This window comes from Stegastes partitus, unplaced genomic scaffold, assembly GCF_000690725.1.
Source record: "Stegastes partitus isolate 25-593 unplaced genomic scaffold, Stegastes_partitus-1.0.2 Scaffold24, whole genome shotgun sequence".
Lineage (NCBI taxonomy): Eukaryota > Metazoa > Chordata > Actinopteri > Pomacentridae > Stegastes > Stegastes partitus.
The window spans coordinates 903,935-922,988 of record NW_007577755.1 but is presented as its reverse complement, the minus strand read 5'-3'; the positions used below and the strand labels follow the sequence as shown (position 1 = coordinate 922,988).

The 19,054-nt window shown below is 40.6% G+C and overlaps 1 protein-coding gene across 1 annotated transcript; it reads right to left on the bottom strand.

Moving 5' to 3' along the window:
* Nucleotides 1-442: 442 nt before the first annotated feature.
* lhfpl5b (LHFPL tetraspan subfamily member 5b) lies at nucleotides 443-3,140 on the bottom strand. The gene is made up of 2 exons (XM_008296736.1): nucleotides 2,732-3,140; nucleotides 443-690 (listed from the first exon to the last, which is right to left on the bottom strand). Exons 1-2 carry the CDS (start codon nucleotides 3,138-3,140, stop codon nucleotides 443-445), a joined length of 657 nt encoding a protein of 218 aa, XP_008294958.1.
* Nucleotides 3,141-19,054: the final 15,914 nt, after the last annotated feature.

The window sequence follows — 19,054 nt, the reverse complement described above, 5'->3', positions numbered from 1 at the left end:
GTCAGGACGATGCATTCGCTGTAGTCATGGCCAAGTTCATACCAAACATGCTGGTCTCTATCTATCTCTCTGACCAAAGAATCTGCTCCCAATTTTCATCAGGCTACTTTTTGTGCTCTTCAGCAAAATTTCATCTTGCAGTTTTTTATTACAAGAATGAGCAACAATTTTTTTTCCCCTGGGCACATGCCATAGAGGTTTACATGTTATGTCCTTCACAATGCCTGAGCAGTTGCAGAAACTCCAATTTCTCTTGATGGCACCTTTGCCATGTCTGTTAGTGTCACTGCAGCTCTGATTATTATTATTACTCTTCACTGGTTTTTAGTTGGTCAATGATCTCCATCTTTGATGTGATCACTCCTGTGCTTTTTCGACACATTAAAACATCCTTTGTGAGAAATTTTTATAGCCAGCTATCAGAATCTCAAAATATCGTACCTCAACCCTCGCCTCCTCCCTCCACCTCAAAGTCATCCGGCAGCAGCTTGTCCTGCCTGTTGCCCAGGGTGAAGGACAGAAGCGCGAGGAGGAGGGCATCTAGGATGCTGATGATGGCCAGGATGTAGGCCCAGCGCACCGTGCAGTTTCCCAGGCTGTACTTGTCCGTCCTCTGGCCGCACATCCTCTTCACCTCCGGAGCGTCCCAGCCGTCCGGGTAGATCATGCACCCCATTACCATCAACGCAGCTGCAGGAGGCGGACGCAGAAATGAACGAGCCATGCAATAATTACCTCTTGTGTGCTCTTATTTTGAAATAATAATGAGGGTTTTGTCTCTTGTGCAGGATAAGGCATGATGTACCTCCATAAAGTGCCAAAGGTTTAATTTATTTATGGTGCAGCAGGGCAGAGGATGCTCAGTAGGGCTGTTTGCATGATGGATATTCTTAAATGTTAAATGCTCTTCATCTGGTAAAGTTTCTTGTGAATTTTCCCCCCAAAGCCACTAACAGTAAAAACTGAATTTAGCAGCTATGTGCTTGTCGAGTAATTTCCATTTTATAAAGATATTTGTTATGACTGGTTACCTTGGCCCTGGTATGTTTCAGGTTTAGATCAGATAACGGCACGACAACACCTGATCTTGTTACCTGTAACCAATCCACCATCAGAGGTGTCAGAGTCTGGCCTGAAACTGGATCCCTTATCGGCTTCCATGGAACAACACATCCAGTACAAACACACATCACACCTGAAACCAGAGAGGTGTGAAGGCGGCTCACGACTGGATGAGTTTATCATCTCGCACCTGTCTTAGAGAAGAGCTCGCAAGAGAAGCTCAGGTCTCCTTCAAAGCTTTGTTTTGAGTTTTTGGTATTCAGGTGGGGAGCTTTGTCAAAGGTTTAAAAGATTTTGTTGGAGATGTGCTTTAAAGACCAAATAGAAAAACCCGGAGAATGTTTGGGTCTTTATTTGGAAGTTACATGGTGGCACTGAAGAAACTGCACAGTTTTAAAAAGTAGAATAAGAATCTGACCTTTTCTAATATTTCAGCCCTAAATAATGACTGAATATCACCAGACTGGTTTTTCAAACATGTAATTTAAACCTTGGAGAACTTATCAAGTCTATCCATCCATCTATCTATACGCACCTTAATCCTCACTAGGGTCGTGGGGGGCTGGAGTCTATCCCAGCTGACTCAGGGTGAAGGCAGGGGACACCCTGGACAGGTCGCCAGTCTATCACAGGGCTACACTTAGAGACAGACAACCAAGCACACTCACATTCACACCTACGGACAATTTAGAATCACCAATTAACCTCAACATGTTTTTGGACTGTGTGGGAGGAAGTCGGAGAACCTGGAGAGAACCCATTCTGCATGGGGAGAACATGGAGACTCCACGCAGGAAGATCCGGGGCATCCTAAGTGGGATGCGAACCGGGGATCTTCTAGTTGTGAGGCGATGGTGCTAACCACCGAGCACAGATTTTATGTATTTATTTATTTTTTAAACTTAATGCAGGTTTTAGGACAGAAAAAAATAACTCTATCACAATATTATCCAAAACTCCAGTTTATATCAAGTCTTACAGGAACATTTTTACGATGTATTATGCCAGTTTGATTCCACAGCTTCTATTATCAGTAAGTTTAGCATCAGGTCTGGACTATAAAATATAAAAAATAAAACAAAGCAAAACAAACAAACAAACAAAATACATATACATATATATATCACTGCTTATAAGAAGCATTTCAGTGTAGCTGGTAGTTTTAAGTTTGGATGTTTTTTTCCCACTTAATGCAGTTGCTGGTTTTAAAACAGAAAGAGCTAAGTCTATTATAGTATTAACCACAATTTCAACTGGTATCAAACCAGAAAATATTAACAATTTATTATGTCATTCTGCTCCTCCTTTTGTAAATTTAGTATCAATTCTTGATTATCAGACAAAACAAATAAAACCAAAATGATTACCGACTATTTTAAATGCAGAAAAAACACTTCATAGTGTTTTATCATTAAAAATCTATATTAAAACGTTTTTTCTTGTCAGCAGGATTGTTTCATAGCTGGTACTTTAAACTAAGTTACTTTACATGCTGTTAGTTACTTCAATCAGCACCTGTGCATCATATTTTACACACTGTTCTTTTTTAAAAAAGAAATCTAAAATCTTAATCTGACCACCAGCAGTGGGCTGACTGACAGATGAACACATGAAAGTAAAGCCCAGAACCTCCAGACCTGCAGACCAGCCTCGCAGCTCTCCGTCTCACCTGAGGCCAGCTGCATCCAGGCGCAGATCTTGTAGACGTTCCCGGCGTTGCAGAAGAAGAAGAGGCTGAAGCAGACCATGGTGCCCACCACCAGCAGCATGGAGGTCCCCACGAAGAACATGGCGGTTCTGAAGGCCGGGGAGGGGATGGAGTTGAAGTCCAGCACGCTGCCCTTGCAGGTGAGCTCGGAGGTGAGCGCGTTGCCGATGCAGTAGTGGAAGAGGCCGAAGTATCCGGCCTGAGGCGTGTTGACGCTGTCCCCGATCCAGTAGGGCTGGATGAACACCACCATGGTGATGATGACGAAGCAGATGGTGAACACGGCCCACATGACGCCGATGGCCCTGGAGTTCCTCACGTAGTTGGTGTGGTAGATTTTAGCGGCCTCCTGGGCTGGAAGCAGGTCCATGATGGAGAGAAGAGAAACGTTTGTGTTGAGATTTTGTAGCTTTAATTTAAAAAAAAATAAAAAATAAAATAAAATTAAAAACTCTCTGTCCTCAGCGGATCTGTAGGTAAAATGGTTTGTTGTGGGATTCTGTCCATATTCTCCACAGCTCACAGCTCTCCTGTCTGTCTGTCTGTCTGTCAGAGAGGGACTGGGGATTCAGCACCTGGACAGCTCCGACCAATCAGCGACGTCCTGCTGACGTCATCTTTCTCACCTGGAGGGCACAGGTAGAGCTGCAAGAGCTGTTGTGTAGGTACACTGTAAATAAAATAAAATCCAATTTTACTGAAAATATCTCTAAAATTTTACAGCTGTCTTTTGCCTTTGTGTTTGCTTTTTTTTTTTTTAACCTTTTAAACTGTAAAATTACAGACATCATCGGGGTCAAGTTTACTTTATTTGTCTCGTTTTGGAGAAAATTGTTTTGGATACAGGAAGTTGCTGCCTCAGGCCAAAACACACACACAATAATAATAAAAAGAAATTAAATGGGCACATGCAAAACATTGGCTGGGTTAAACACTGTGCAGATTATAAATGGTTGATCCCTGAGAACCTCCTCAATCAGCTGCTACCACCATGTTTCCATCTTATCTATTCATGAAAAACCCAACAGTTATTTTAAAGGTCAGCATGTTAAAATACAATTTTTGCATTTTACATTTACATTGCGGTTCATGGTTTTGTTGGTTGTGCGTCTGAAATAAAAGCTGTTAAGATATTAAGACATTTACCGCCGCCATTTCTCAAGTCGTCCCACAGCTAGTTAGTCGTCCCAGCTTTACCAGCCAGTCAGGATTCAACCCAGCTGCTGTGCAACACCTAACTAACCAGTACTGTCCAGCTGTCAGTCACAGTGGGAGTGGGTGCCACAACAGCTGCTGTTTACTTGGTTGTTTTTAACTGTCTACAATTAATTGGTTAGCTACAACACATAGCCTACATCATTAAAAAAAAAAAAATCATTAAAAAACTGGCAAGTTAGTGGTAGCAAAGTCTAAAAAATATCCTCATTTAAATAAAGTTAAAAACTGATGAATTTACAAATATTTTCATATACACTTTGCAAAAAAGTATGCTTTATATTTTTTCTCCAAAAATTATTCCAACCAAACACCTTTAATAAACTGATAAACTTAAAAAATCTCCAGTGAAACAGATTTATTTTACATATTTGGCCCAGATTTTTAAGATGAAAACACCTTTCATTATGTGTGAACTCCCGCTCAAGGTTGTTAAATAACAGTCCCATTTTGGAGAACATATAAAGTACACAACACTACTGATTGCAAAACACTTTATTTATTTATTTTTTTGGAGATTAAAATTGATTATGTCAACAAATTAGTTACAAAAAACCCTGAAAATATCCATTCTCTGTGTTATGACGGCATCATAAAGTGGAGCCCAACATCAGAGTTCAGTACAAAATAAGAGTTTTATATTGATGGAAAAAAATACCTTAAGATACTGCAAATATAAAAAAAAAAGTTCTTTAAAAAAATAAAATAAAATAAAGTCAACATTTTTTAGTTTAGGAAGCAGTAAAATATTCTCAACCCACAAAGAAACACTTCATCTTTCAGTTTATCAGAAAGTTAAAATTCAGAAATTTGGAGATGGTTGGTGGTTCCTGGGCAGGAAGGACATGAAAACCTGAAAAGTAACTAAAGCACTCAGACAAATGTAGTTGAATGACAAGTACGATATTTGCTGCTGAGCTATAGAGGAGCAGAAATAGAAGCTGCACAAAATAAAACAGGGCTGCAAGGTGGAGCAGTGGTTAGCACCGTCGCCTCACAGCAAGAAGGTCGCTGGTTCATGAGGACACCCGGGATCTTTCTGCGTGGAGTTTGCATGTTCTCCCCGTGCAGCGTGGGTTCTCTCCAGGTTCTCCGGCTTCCTCCCACAGTCCAAAAACATGTTGAGGTTAATTGGTGATTCTAAATTGTCTGTAGGTGTGACTGTGAGGGTGCTTGGTTGTCTGTCTCTAAGTGTAGCCCTGTGATAGACTGGCGACCTCTCCAGGGTGTCCCCTGCCTTCACCCTGAGTCAGCTGGGATAGGCTCCAGCCCCCCCGTGACCCTAGTGAGGATTAAGCGGTGTATAGAAAATGGATGGATGGACAAAATAAAACAACTTCAGTAAAGAACCTTGAATTTGTACCTACAATGCAGTATGTGAGTAAATATACTTTGTTACATCCCGGCACTATTACGGCACAATTAGGACTCATCATCAGCTCTGCCTTCATATTTAGGACAATCTTTAAAGAAGCTTTCATATAAAAGTTCTTCTGGGGATTAACTTTAGTGATGATCATGATCACAACTCATTACTGTACCAACTTCAAAGTTGTAGTGAAAACTGTCTCAGAAAATCTCAGTTTGGGTTATTTTCTTTAAAATGAAGCTCATAATTAGAATAACAACATGACATGTGCATAACTAGAAGGTCATTAAGCATATTGCAGTCGAAACATAAAGTTTGTATTGGAGAAGGAAACGTAATCTACAAGCGTGGATGTGCAATCCTGTGTTTCCTACAAACTTTTTGGAATAATTTTACATAGTTTTGGCGCTTTAGTGCGAAGTCCCTTTGTTCTGACATTTTTAAAAATGTCATAATGTTATATTTATAGTGAGCTTCAATAAACCCATGAATACAGCTGACAGTTTGCTGAAATTCGTGACCGGTGCACAGAAAGCTTAAAAAAATAAAGGTGTGCAGATATCAGACTCAATATTGTTCCAGCTGAGTCCTCTTATTGGAGCGCTGCTTATCTGAAAACCGCTGCCATCGACAGGAACACAATGAGGATTTTATTCTAATAAATAAAAAAATAATCCGCCACAGCTTTTGATTGTCGCTGAGGGTGTCGAGAGTTCGACTGCATCACGGCTACTGAACAACACTGAAGTAAGAGTCTGTTTGTAGTGGCTCAGAAAAAGCACAGATGTGGAAAACAAAACACGAAAGACACGGAGGGCAGCTTCAAATCACATAGCACACGAATGCTCGCCAAAACCAGCTGCTCTGTGATGCTCGGTGCCAACGCAGGGATCCATCTAACATTAGTGAGTCCAGCTCTTTACTGGATGCATCACTCTACACTTTAAAAACAAACTGTTACCTGCAGCAGCATTCATCCTCATCTGCTGCAGCTCCACATTTTAATTCATCACTTTAAACTACTGCTGCCATATTCAGTGTGGGATAACAATGGCCAGAGGCTGACAGGAGCAGCCGGACGAAGCGTGTCACCATCTGTGCTCTTTGCCCTCCAGTCAGTGTTTGTAACAAGGAGCTGGAGGGCATCACAGGTGACACCAAGACACAGTGTTCAGGGATGAGCTGCTTCTCCTGGGGGGATCCCTGACGGCTCCCTGCAGCTCCGGAGGAACAATCAGCTGTTGGTGGGGGGTAGCAGAGGAGGGAAACACCAGACAGAGAGAGAGAGGAGGCAGGCAGACAGACAGGGGATGAGATGGAGAGGAGACGTCACAGTGTAGATAAAAAGACTAATCAAATGCAGCCTGTGGAAGGAGGAAAAAAAACACATGCGGGGGAGCTGCTTTTGAGGAGCTGCTCTAATGAGACGTAATCTCTGGTACATGTGACAGCCTGTGAAGGCTATCTTGTCAGGATTTCATCAAGCCTGCTATTACTTCCGTGATGCCTTGATGAGGAGATCTGGAGATGGAGGGGGAGAAAAAAAAAAGAAGGCTTGAAGACAGGCTGGATCGAGGCTTCTAAAACACACAAACACACATATGCCTCACACTTCAGCTCAGTGTAGAACATACATAAACCCATATAAAAGAAATCCCTGATATGAGAGCCAACATATTAAATAATGAACCCATGTAATGATGAGAGAATTAACAAAGTAAATCCCCCCTCACTCATGAATCACAAGATAAATCTTCTTCTAGCTGCTGTTCTAAACCTGCCAAATAAAGCTGAACGCTGCTTCCTGTATTGGGTGTTGGCAGATATTAAACAAAAGGTAGATAGTAAAACTTTTGTAATCCCTTTATAATTTTAGAACCTCATTTTCCATCACAGACCAGATCAGACATTAGCATAAGGATAACTGGGCTTAGCCACAAACTGAAGATATGTCAGCTTCGGTTTTAGAGGTGCTGCCGTCTCCTGAACATGAATTAAATTAAACGTTTTTCTGACTGACGAGAAGAAAACGCTGTTGGCTTTTGCGTCGCAGCCCTTCTGTCGTGTGTCATTCTCAAAGTTTTTAGTTCAGTTTATGCTCACAGCAGAAGAGGATCGTCTGTTTGTTTTCGTAAAAGAATCTTTGTGCTGCAAATAAATTCAGCTGACTCAGGGCAAAGGCACCCTGGACAGGTCGCCAGTCTATCACAGAGCTACACTTAGAGAATCACCAATTAACCTCAATATGTTTTTGACTTGTGGGAGGAAGCCGGAGAACCCAGAGAGAACCCACGCTGCACGGGGAGAACATGCAAACTCCACGCAGAAAGATCCCGGGTGTCCTCATGAACCAGCGACCTTCTTGCTGTGAGGCGACAATGCTAACCACTGCTCCACCTTGCAGCCCCCAAATCAGACCCATGAATATTTGAATCTGTTGCACAACTCAGTTCTGAAAAATTTAAATTGCTTGGTAGAATAGTCGGTAACAATTCTTAACACGGTTCATGATTCACACTATAATTTCATTGCCTGAATAGATCTACAAACACAACACTGACCTGTTCCTCTTGATATTTAACTGTGGTGGAATAAAATAAGACTATGAGTAACATCTGGCCTTCTTAGAGGAAAGAAGAAATAAATTATACAGTGAATATTTTGATGAACACTGGATATCTGTGGGTACAGTACCGGAAAACAAAACTAAAGTTTGGAAGAAATGGTGTTGTAGTTCTTATTCAATTCAATTCAATTTTATTTGTATATCGCATATTTATTGTATCAGTAAAGCATAAAAAGCCAAGAGAAGTCACACACTGCATTCCAGCTTACATATAATTTTGTTGCTGTCATTAAAAAAATAACGACTACATATCAAAGTATTAAACACTAACTATGTTTGATTCATTACAAATAAATAAATAAAACTGAATCTGAAGAATTTTTGCTTTTTATTTAGATTTTTTCATATTTTTGAAATACACAAAATATTACTGAAATTTAAAAAGAATACAATGACTTTACCTTTCATATGTAAAACAATAATTAAAAAAAAACTCTAGCTGTACATAATGCAAAAAAATCATTGTGTTTAGAAGAACAGTTCCATTTGTGACATTAACATTTTCAAAAAATGCATTTGCAAATATATTTCAATTTTACAAAAATTTATCTTTTCTGTAATAAATGCAACTCAATAAGTAATAAATAGTTCTGTAATTTTACAGAAAATTGTCTGTAAAGTGAGAGATATCGTGTATAATTGCAGAAACCTTCAGAACAAAAATGTTGAATTAATGTGTTTGATATTCTTAAGCACGAGTAATCTTTCAAAAAACAGTACAGTGTCTATGAAACAGCATCTCTCTCATTGTATATATTGTAGGTAATTACATTGTTTTGACACGAGTAAATACACTTGATTACTTAATTCAACATTTAAGTGTCAAATCTCATGTTAGGACTAGAAAATCTATTTTTATCCATTATTTTACAGAATTCTTTGCTGCCCCAGCTGCAGATATGTTACCTTTTTTGAGTGTCATACTTAAGTGTGTTAGAGGCTTTCTTACAGACTTGTTTTGTACTCCATGTTCTATGCAGAAATATCTGCCTGGAGCAAACTGGACTCTAATCATTTAGTAAAGTGGAAGACGTGATAATAAGTTCTTGGAGAGTGGGTGTAATTGAGTCGCTCTTTTATATAGCATTTTTCATTTCAAGTAATGGTTACAATAAGATATCAGGGCTTCAATATTAAGTGTTGACTGCTGATGGGATTTTAAAAAGCTCCACGTCCTATAGCCATGTCCCTACAGAGGTTTTTTTTTTTTAACACCTTCATAAAATGATCCAGGTAATCAGGAGCTGCAGTAACAACCAGTTAACAATTACTAATGAGCACTAAACAAAGTAAAATTGGAATGTAATTGGTTTTACAGACATGTTGTCATCCACCAAAGTTGAAACTTCAATTTTAACCTGATGATGGCGCTAATTAGAAGAGTTCTTGGGGTTTGGACGGTTGGTAATCCATCCTAACCATCATCCCTAACCCTTCAAAACAAACTGGACGAGAGCTTCAGTACCGCCTTCATGTCTGTATGGAAGTGGAACCTGAAATATGTTAGCTCCTTAACCATCATCAAACAGACAGCTGTCCAAACTTCGGACCACTCTCTTAGTAAACTGACAGTCTTGAAAAAAATGCTAAGGTTACAGTTAACTATAAGCAGTTATATACAAGTGTCTTTGTACACACTGGCATTAACTAAATGAGGAGATATGAAGCTTTAAAACACCATCAGACTGTGAGATTACATAGAAGACTCCTGTCTACAGATTGCATGGGACCAAGAAGTACTATTAAAGCAAGAAAAACTTACATGTGTGGAGTATGAGTCCATTATGCTGCAACAAAGCCCCTCATCTTTTGTGATTATCGCGTGATATTATCATAACCCGACAGTCAACTCTGGCTTCCAATCTTCTGGCTAAATGTGGATTTTATAACTGCAGCTGACAGATGTTTAGAGCAATGAGTATTTATTTATCCTCATCTCATACAGATATGGTGTGAAATGATGGGAGAGAAAAGGATGACGAGCTGCAGCAAAGGTACTCAGCTGGACTTAAACACTGTGGCTGTTTCAGACTCCTGCAGGCAGGATACTGCAGCAACACCACATTTGTTTTTCTGGCGATTGCCTGCATTCTGACGTCTGTGAATGAGTTACTGAGCTGCTGCATCCTCAAGATCTAAACACACAGTTGCTTTAGAAAATATTTAGCAACCTTCACTTTTTGCACATTGTCAGGCTGTAGTTTTCATTTTAGAATAATAAAAATCGCATTTTTCTGACCAATTTAAACTCAGTAAGGCTTCCCAACAAAATGAAAACAGGATATTTGGAAATGTTTGCAAATTCATTCAAATCAAAAACTCTCATTTAGTAAAGTATTCAGAGCCCTTAGTATGGCACCACAGATTGTGGGCAGGTGCATCCTCTTTGCATTAATGATCCCTGAGATGTGCCTAGAATTGAATTTGAGTCCATCAGGGGCAAACTGGAGAGACTGGACATATCTACACTGCATATCAGGACATAAACCGAGCCGTGAAGTCTCTCTAGATCTCGATGATGAAACTGTGGCAGGACACAGCGTAGAGAAAAGGTATGAAATCATTACTGAAGCTCTGACTGGTAATTATAAGATGGAAGAAGTTTGGAACCTCCAGGACTCTTTCTAGAGTTGGCCATTTGGCTGAACTGAGTAAAAGACAACCCAGCAGCAGTCCTCTAACAGAAGTCCTTCACAGCAATAGGAAAACCTGCCAGAGGGACGATCATCTTAGCATCACTCAGCAACACTTCATGAGACTAAGCCAAAGAAGAAGACTCTGGAGGTAAAGGTACACTACAGCCTGCTTGGAGCTTGCCAAACAGCATTTCAATGAGGAGAGGTGATGTGAAAGCAGAAAATAGAAGTTTACTGTGAAATTTGAACATGATGCAGCAAGTGTTTTGGTGTTTTGACTCCGGTGAGAAGAGACATCGTGGAGCGAGGTCCCAGATGGAGGCAATAGATGAGGACAGAAGCAACCTGCCAGAGTCTAGATGCTGGTGGAGCAGAGCTGGCAGGTGTTTGACGGCCTGTTCCACAGCCTGAGAGGGAGAATGACAGAGCTATAATACATTTAAAGATTAATCTACGAGAATAACCATGACCTGGATGACTGATAATCTTCACAGACATTGAAACTCAGGTGTTCATGGTTCCTTAAGGATATCTGGAACTTCCAACAGAACTGATGAAGCCTCTTGGATGAGTGGTGAAACGTCTTCAAGGAACTCAAGCAAGTCCAGCTGCTACGGTTAATCTACGAGAATAACCATGACCTGGATGACTGAGAGCCTTCATAGACATTTAAAGCGAAGGTTTTATGAACTGATATATCATTGGACAAAAGAAGTGACATAGGGATTGGGAGTGTGTTAACGGAGCACTGAGAATAGCTCATACTGAGTGTGAGTGAACAGATCTTCCTGATTAAACCTACACCTAAGCTTCATTTAAAGGAATCTGAGAGCAAAGACTCTCTGACCTGATGTGTCCAAAACTGAACTATTTAGGTAGTGTCTTGTAAACACGAGGCGGTTAAGGCTTTTAAATTTGACCTTCTCTGTGCAACAAGTTCACCATCTTGTGAGGCAGGCAAGAGCAAAATAGAGAGGAACACAAGCAAACACTTTTAACATGAGTCTGAGTTCGCAGAAAAGCAGAGAGGTGATCGATAAACACACTGAGGAATGAATACGGGTCGCTGTGTCCTGCCTTGAACATGGCACTGAATAAACTGGCAACAAGGTAAAATGCGTCAAACACAAATTTTGGCAAAGAGCTTACAATGTTCTTTCAAATGGACACAACACTGCACAAATATCTCGTGCATCAGATTACAGACGCTGTTGTTGTGTGTTAGTTTTTTGTTTTCTTTGCTCCTCTGCAATGATTAGTTTTTCTGATGTTCATATTTAAAAAAAACAAACAAAAAACAACACAATATAACCTCATGTTTTCACACTGTGTCTTAAGGCTGATTATTACTTTGAGGGCATATTTAAGATGCTAGTAATGAGATAAGGACATTTAAACTGATGTTAGTTGTTTTTATTGTCACTCATAACTTACACAAACATTTCTGATGAAAAAAATACCTTAAATTTGTTAAATACAGTCGTGACTCGATAATCCAACACTAAATGTAAAACCTTCTTTTATGTCGGATAGCAAGGCTGTCGGATTGTCAAGACGGAGGTTGAGATACAAGGAGGGCTTGATGCTTGAAGGCTCATTTGTTGTTAATATTTATTGTTTATAGTTGCTATAATAACTACATCATCATGCAATAACTTGTAGGGCTGGTCTGAATAGCACTTTCTGGTCTCTGGATATTCAGCCCAATTAATGCTGAATATCTGAACATTCGACGTGGTCGGAGGGGTACCCATCGGAGCACACCCCCAGGGTGGGAGTGGCTGGAACGCACAGACAGTATTTGGCTGCTGATGCCAGTTTAGTTAGCGGTCACACTTCTGTTTCCACCATCGGTGATGGCGACGGTGGTGGGGGAGTGGCAGATACGCTCCACCGTAACACTGAGCACGCTCGCTGCGTGTGACGTCGTCGTGTCCTCTTCTGCGCATGCGGGACACTTTTGGGTCGTATGAAGTTCACACAGCAGATCACATACAAGTTGTATTGAACTGGAAATGTGAACAAACTTACAAAAAAATCTGAATTGAGCATAAAGTCCTGCAGTCTGAACGTAGCCAATCTGTCAGATTGTTAAGTCAGATAATACGCCGTTATCCTCATTTGTGACATAAAATGTCATGTCCAAGGCTGTCGGTGTGTTTAGGCTATTTTTAATGGGGTCCGTGTGTTTTTCCTAAAAACCTGTCAGATAGTAAGGTTTTTGGATTGTTAAGGGTCAGATTATGGAGTCACGACACGAGTCAGTATTTTTCATATTAGTCAAGGATGTCTCAGTTTGTTTAACCTAAAGACAAACTTTTAGACATTGATGTCCATCCAACACTTCAACAACAACAGGGAACAAACAGCTCAAGCTTGTATTAACAAAAGTGAAATTAATAATGATCATAGAGTCTACAGAGGCTTTTCAGTGGGTGGTATATGTTGCATACAGGCAACATGTGGCTGATGTGTACAGACAGTTGAACTGCACGATTCAAGGATGTCTGAGAATTTCCAGGAGGCCCACAAAACTGCCTCAGATTGTCATTGCAATCAGAATTAATATATATGAATGGATTCAGTCACAAGCCATTAAACCTCCCCTGGCCCTTTGTAAATGGGCAAGTTCTACTTCCTTGGTTCATCATATTTCTCCCCGTAATCCAATATGAGGTGTGTGAGCTGCTGTAAAATGGCCTGTGGCACTTCTAATAACCTTGGCAGCTTTATTACATTTATGGCCAACTTTCATCAAATGAGCGACATGCTTATTCCTTGATGTGATTAAGGTCTGCTGGTGAGGCAGAGAGCGGAGTACATCATAATGTTTTCGAGAAATCTCCATGTTCTTTTTTGCTCTAACATTGTTTAATCTCATATGACTCATCTTCCCTTCCTGCCGAACTGCCTGGTGTTTGTCTGTAACGTGCTGATTTCGGGCTTTGGATTCACAACAAACAACCAGTTTCTCAGCACACTTCAACAGCTTTATGTGCCAGCGTCAATTAGATATGAAGATTATTTCATCTGAATATTAACATCCTTTTAAACTCGGGCGCTGATCTCTTTTTATGATTGGCCCTGAGGACAGCGCTGCCCATCGATGATGGTTCGAGGAGAATAATAAGATTTAGTTAGTTTTCCACTTAGTATGCAGTTTAATAAACCTCTTGAATCTGTATGCAGGAGGGTTGTTACAGAAGGGCAAGCAGCCTCTGAGTGTGTTTCTAGTTTCCCTTAATGTCTCTCCTTCTAATCTCACTGGGGTTGTGCATATTGTAATATCCTCCTAAACACCCCCTTGTGCTGTATCAGTAACCTTGACCCTGCTGTATTGTGGCTTTGTTTCCTTGCAGCAACAATGTTTGAAGATAATGAGCTCCCTGAGTTTATTGCAGGTGTTGTAACAGCTGCAGCTCTGCTCAGGACAAGAGACAACATTTTTTTTGTGCTTCTCTCACAGCAACAGCTTGCATTCAAGAAACAACCCAAACCTTCTCCTCCCCGCCCTGATGCCTGACCCCGCGCTAATGTTGTCTCCCCTTCATTAAAGCACGGCAGCTTCATTGATGCTTGTCCAGCCGGCTCTGAGGCCAATTTTCTTTCATCCCCGTCTCTGTTAGAATCAACGTGGTTTGGCAGCAGAAAGCAGAAGCTGATCCAGACCTCAGCTAGACACATCTTGTTATTTCAGACAGAGAAAAGAGCACGCAAAAGGGGGCTTTCACGCTCTCAGTGACCCAGCACCACTGTCTTGGGGATAACTGAGGCATCTGCCATGGTTACAACTCTTGGAATGTGTGTTCGGTGTCATAATAATGAGATTTTTTTTTTCTTCCCGCCGCTACAGACAATCTACTGAAGAAGAAATGAAATCTCAGGAAAAAAAGTGGGTTTTCACTGATGAAAAAAAAACTTTTATTATCAAAGATTGTCCAAGAGGGGGCAGTATGCCATTAAGCGTATTGACTGTAGTGAGTCATCTCACTTATTACAATGTATGCACAGAGGATAGATTAAGAGTGCACTCCTCCCATACTCCCTCTCATGCAAACAGCCAGACAGTGAACAGACCGTCCTCACTGTGAACACATTTGCATTTGCGTGCAGAGTTTTTGCACACAGTCGCTCACAAAAGACAACAAATCTATTTAAAAATCAATATAGAACATACCTTCTGAGAGCCCTGTGGTGTTTTTTTTTCTTTTTTTTTTCTTTAATATAGCAGGGTATTCCTGTATTATCTTTTGATGTTGAGAAAGACCCCGAGTGTATTTTACATAAATCCTTTGTGGTGGGCTTATCTTTGAAGAGACCTGGCTTCTGAGTCCTACCGGGTTAATGTATTAATACACAAAACCTTCCGTCACATCGATTTTCATATCCAAACAACCGACTTTAAAAGTGATTCCCTCGCTGCCTCTCCCACTCTTCCTCATTTGGATCTGTGAATAATGTGTTTACTCCCTGAAACTCTTGCAGACGCCCCTCTTTTGTATATGGGATTGAAGCTGGTATATGTGTGTGAACATGATATCAAGTGTGAGATGGGGTCATCACTCAGTCCTCCTGACAGACTGAATCCCTGTGAAAACACCGCCGCTGCCTCTCCCAACACAGCTGTTATTGGTGCCACGGCATCCGGGCTTCATCTCTGAGCTCACACACGCTGCATGAGATATCAGGTAAGGGGTGCAGTTATGCAAGGGCATGCGTGACAAGAAGGCATATTTATCTCGGGGGGTGAATCTCATCGCTATTCTTTCCCTTTTTCTAACCTCCTCTGGTTGACTCGGTGGTGTGCAAAGGCCTGAGGGTGTGAACTCTGATTGTGTGTGTGTGTATACTCTGACTTGGATAATACCAGAGGCCCTCCAAGGATTAAAGAAAACACACTATAATTTCTATCATGATGTGCAGCGCCCTTTAGAAATGTCACCATTAATATGTCTGTCAAGCATCCTGAACAGAGAAGAGCAACGTATGTGCTCTCTTTCATCCTGTAGGTGCTCATTTAAGTTATTGTTTTGGGTGTTATGGCAAATTAAACGTGCTCCCTTTCTGATGCGACTTTGTCTGTTTTCAGTCAGTGTATGCGCAAGTGATGCTCCAGCAGTTTTATAACCTTACAGCAGAAGTAAAAGGAGGGAGGATCGCCCCCACCCACCCCACCAACCCCCCTGACATAAAAATTTGGCGAGGCGGTGCTTTGAGAGCTGTGGGGAGAAATTCTTGCTGTTAATTGGACTGTGAAGCATTTTTTACTGCAGATTCAGCCCACTCCCCGCGTCACTCTTTTCCCTCTGCAAGTTCACCCCGCAGGTCGTAAAAGTGTTTTCGTTTACGGCATGTTGTCTATTTCTCCCCCCCCTCCACCACCACCTTTTCCAGTCTATGTTAGGTGTACAGTAGAAAGTGTTTGCTGTCATCGTGCATCATGCTGCCGTTACAGTAAACGACTGCAAGATATGCGACTTGGAGCTGCAGGGAATGGTTTGGCATTTTTTGCTTGCTAAGATAAAAAGATTTATACTAATGTTATGTCTGCTCCTTGTCTTAAATATGAAGCTATGAGCCAGAGGAGGATTAGCTTGTCTTTGCATAAAAACTGGAAGCAGGGGGACACAGCCTGGCTCTTGATGCCAAAGTCTGCCTTCCAGCATCTCTAAAGCTCATTAATAAACACATGTAATCTCATGAGTTTGGTACACTTTTCATTTGATTGAATGGGCAAGAGTAGTTTTTAACTGTTTCTATTTCATGTTGAGGTTAATTGGTGATTCTAAATTGTCTGTAGGTGTGAATGTGAGTGTGCTTGGTTGTCTGTCTCTAAGTGTAGCCCTGTGATAGACTGGTGACCTGTCCAGAGTGTCCCCTGTCTCCACCCTGAGTCAGCTGGGATAGACTCCAGCCCCCTCCGTGACCCTAGTGAGGATTAGGCGGTGTATAGATAATGGATGGATGTTCCAGCACACAACATCTCTACAACAGAATGGACATCATTAAACAATCATGAATGCACTACATTAGAAATGATAATGATAAAGACTGAGAGTGGAATCATTAACCAAGTCCCAGATCTGCAACACATTCAGTCAATGAGGTTGTCGATGCTGCTCGTAGAGTGTTGTCCCACTTTTCCTGAAGGACTCGATGAAGCTGATGGACATTTTAGGGGACAGAATCACATCATCGGACATCTAGAGCATCATGTGGTTGATTGTCTGTTGCGCCATGCTTTCTGAAACTATTTCTTTGACCACAAATGAGAGGACAACATCCAGCAGCCAACAGCCCATTCTCGTCTTTCTTTTTGCCATTTGTGGCATCGTGTCACTTAAATAAAGCTGCATTGTAAGTTAGCTTTTTATAGTCAGTGTTCAAAGGAGTGTCCGTGTACTGTTCATAGTTTTTGATCATTGTCCTTTAAAGCCTGACCAGGATGTGGATTAACTCAGTGGTCAAGAATATGTCACCATTTGAACAACAACTCAAAAACTTTCGGCTACATTGAACCCTTTTCTATCTATAACAATGAGAATTTGTTTTTGTTTTTTTTAGCTTTTTCTCAAAGTCAGAAAAGAATGCTGTGTTCACATTTTTTTTCAGTGTATTATGTATTGCTGCAGGGTAAAACACCCAACAACATATAAAACAGTTAAAATGAGCTCAACCTTAAACATCTACAGCAATGAAAGTGACATACACATTAATGCAGCAGTAACATTCAACCAAAAACATCATAGATAATAGTACACACTGACAGGGGACACTTTTCCTGGAGAATGAATACGTTTATGTTTGATACTTTAGGTTAATTTTGTTAATAGTACTTCTACACTTCAAACAGCATGACTTGATGATTCTGGTCTTTATGTTTAGCTGAGTTAACCAGCTGCCAACTCCAGGTTCATATCTAATGACCCCCGAGTTTTTCTTTTGTTTTTTAACTTGTTCACATGGACACATGGTGGTTTTATATGCTATATGCAGGTTTTATAGAAGGTGTCATTCCAAATTTATTCAGTATTACAACTTGCCATTGTGTAACAAAGAGGACTTTTACAGTGTTTGAACAGAGAAAAAATATCTAAATATGTAACTTTGATGTACAGAGACGAATGTTGTCTCATGTCTGTTTAACTTACAGACACGAGAGTGGCCGGTCTTCTCATCTAACTCTCACTACCAAGTATTTGTCCGAAAATGTTGCACTGTTCCTTTAAAAAGAATGCTGAAAATGTATTTTCCTCCTATTCAAATCCTTATCTTTGTTGTTGTTCTTGGTGGTGTTGCTGGAGCTGTCTCTGCACCATCTGCAGTTTGTTTTAATGTGCTGCAGCTGTGAGCTCCTCCGAGTCCTTCGTGCGCCGCACTGTTGGACATCGCTGCCCATTTACATCACACTTAGGGATGAAGTGACTTTAAAAGGATGCTGATAGACTCAGTTCACACTTGGTGTTCCAGTGTGAACGCACACATCATCAAAACCCTGTTTCCACTAATATACAGTGCAGAATAGGCGTACACAGCGCCTGTGTCTTGCTCTCTCTTCTTTTCAAGAAGGTTGTTCAAATGAATGAGATCCAAACAACTGTTATTTATATCAAACACTGATGAAACAGCGACTGGTGATGATGCCAGCTCATGTAAACCGAGATGACTGGATCGAGCTTCAAAGGATTTTGTTGGGTATGCAAAGAAATTTCACAGTGTCACAACATTTCAGATAACGTAACGCTTGGTGCTGCTGTGTTTTCTTCATAAAACTCTGTATTTTTTTTTGTCTCTACTAGAGATTCCTTTATAGTTTATAATATAGGCTTTGTGAGCTGATTTATAGTGTTGCAGGCAGAAAAAAAACAACACTTCACACCACCGGCAATTTAACCATTAACTGCTTCTCTTCTACCCCCAAAGGAGGAGGAGATGTGCACATAAAGCAGCGCTGGTAAAGACGGGAATGCATGAATGGAGATCTGAGAATTTATGGCACTTGTTGGAAAAGGAAAAGCTTGTTTTACTTTTCTTTTTTTATTTTTAACAAACAATCACAATAAATATATTCGCTGTTTAAGTACAGAAACATACCCTGACCAAACTTTATGTCAATGTAGTGAGTTACTACTCACTATAAAGGACACTGTATAGTGTGGTCGCCATTTTGTAGTGCTGTTTGAATATAAAGTTGTATTGTTACACCCGATATAGTGCACTCAAAGTATCCAACAATCCACTATAGAAAGCTGTAAAGCTGATGGTCACTAATCAAGCAATATCTTGCATTGTGGTGATGGAGAATGGCAGATGAACAAGAAAGCCAACTGAGGACTGGTGGCGTTTCCACAGATTTCTGATCGCTATTTTATACTGTTAAGACGTATTATGTGGTGTTAAGATTAGTGATGCACAATGTTAAAATTTCTGGCCGATAC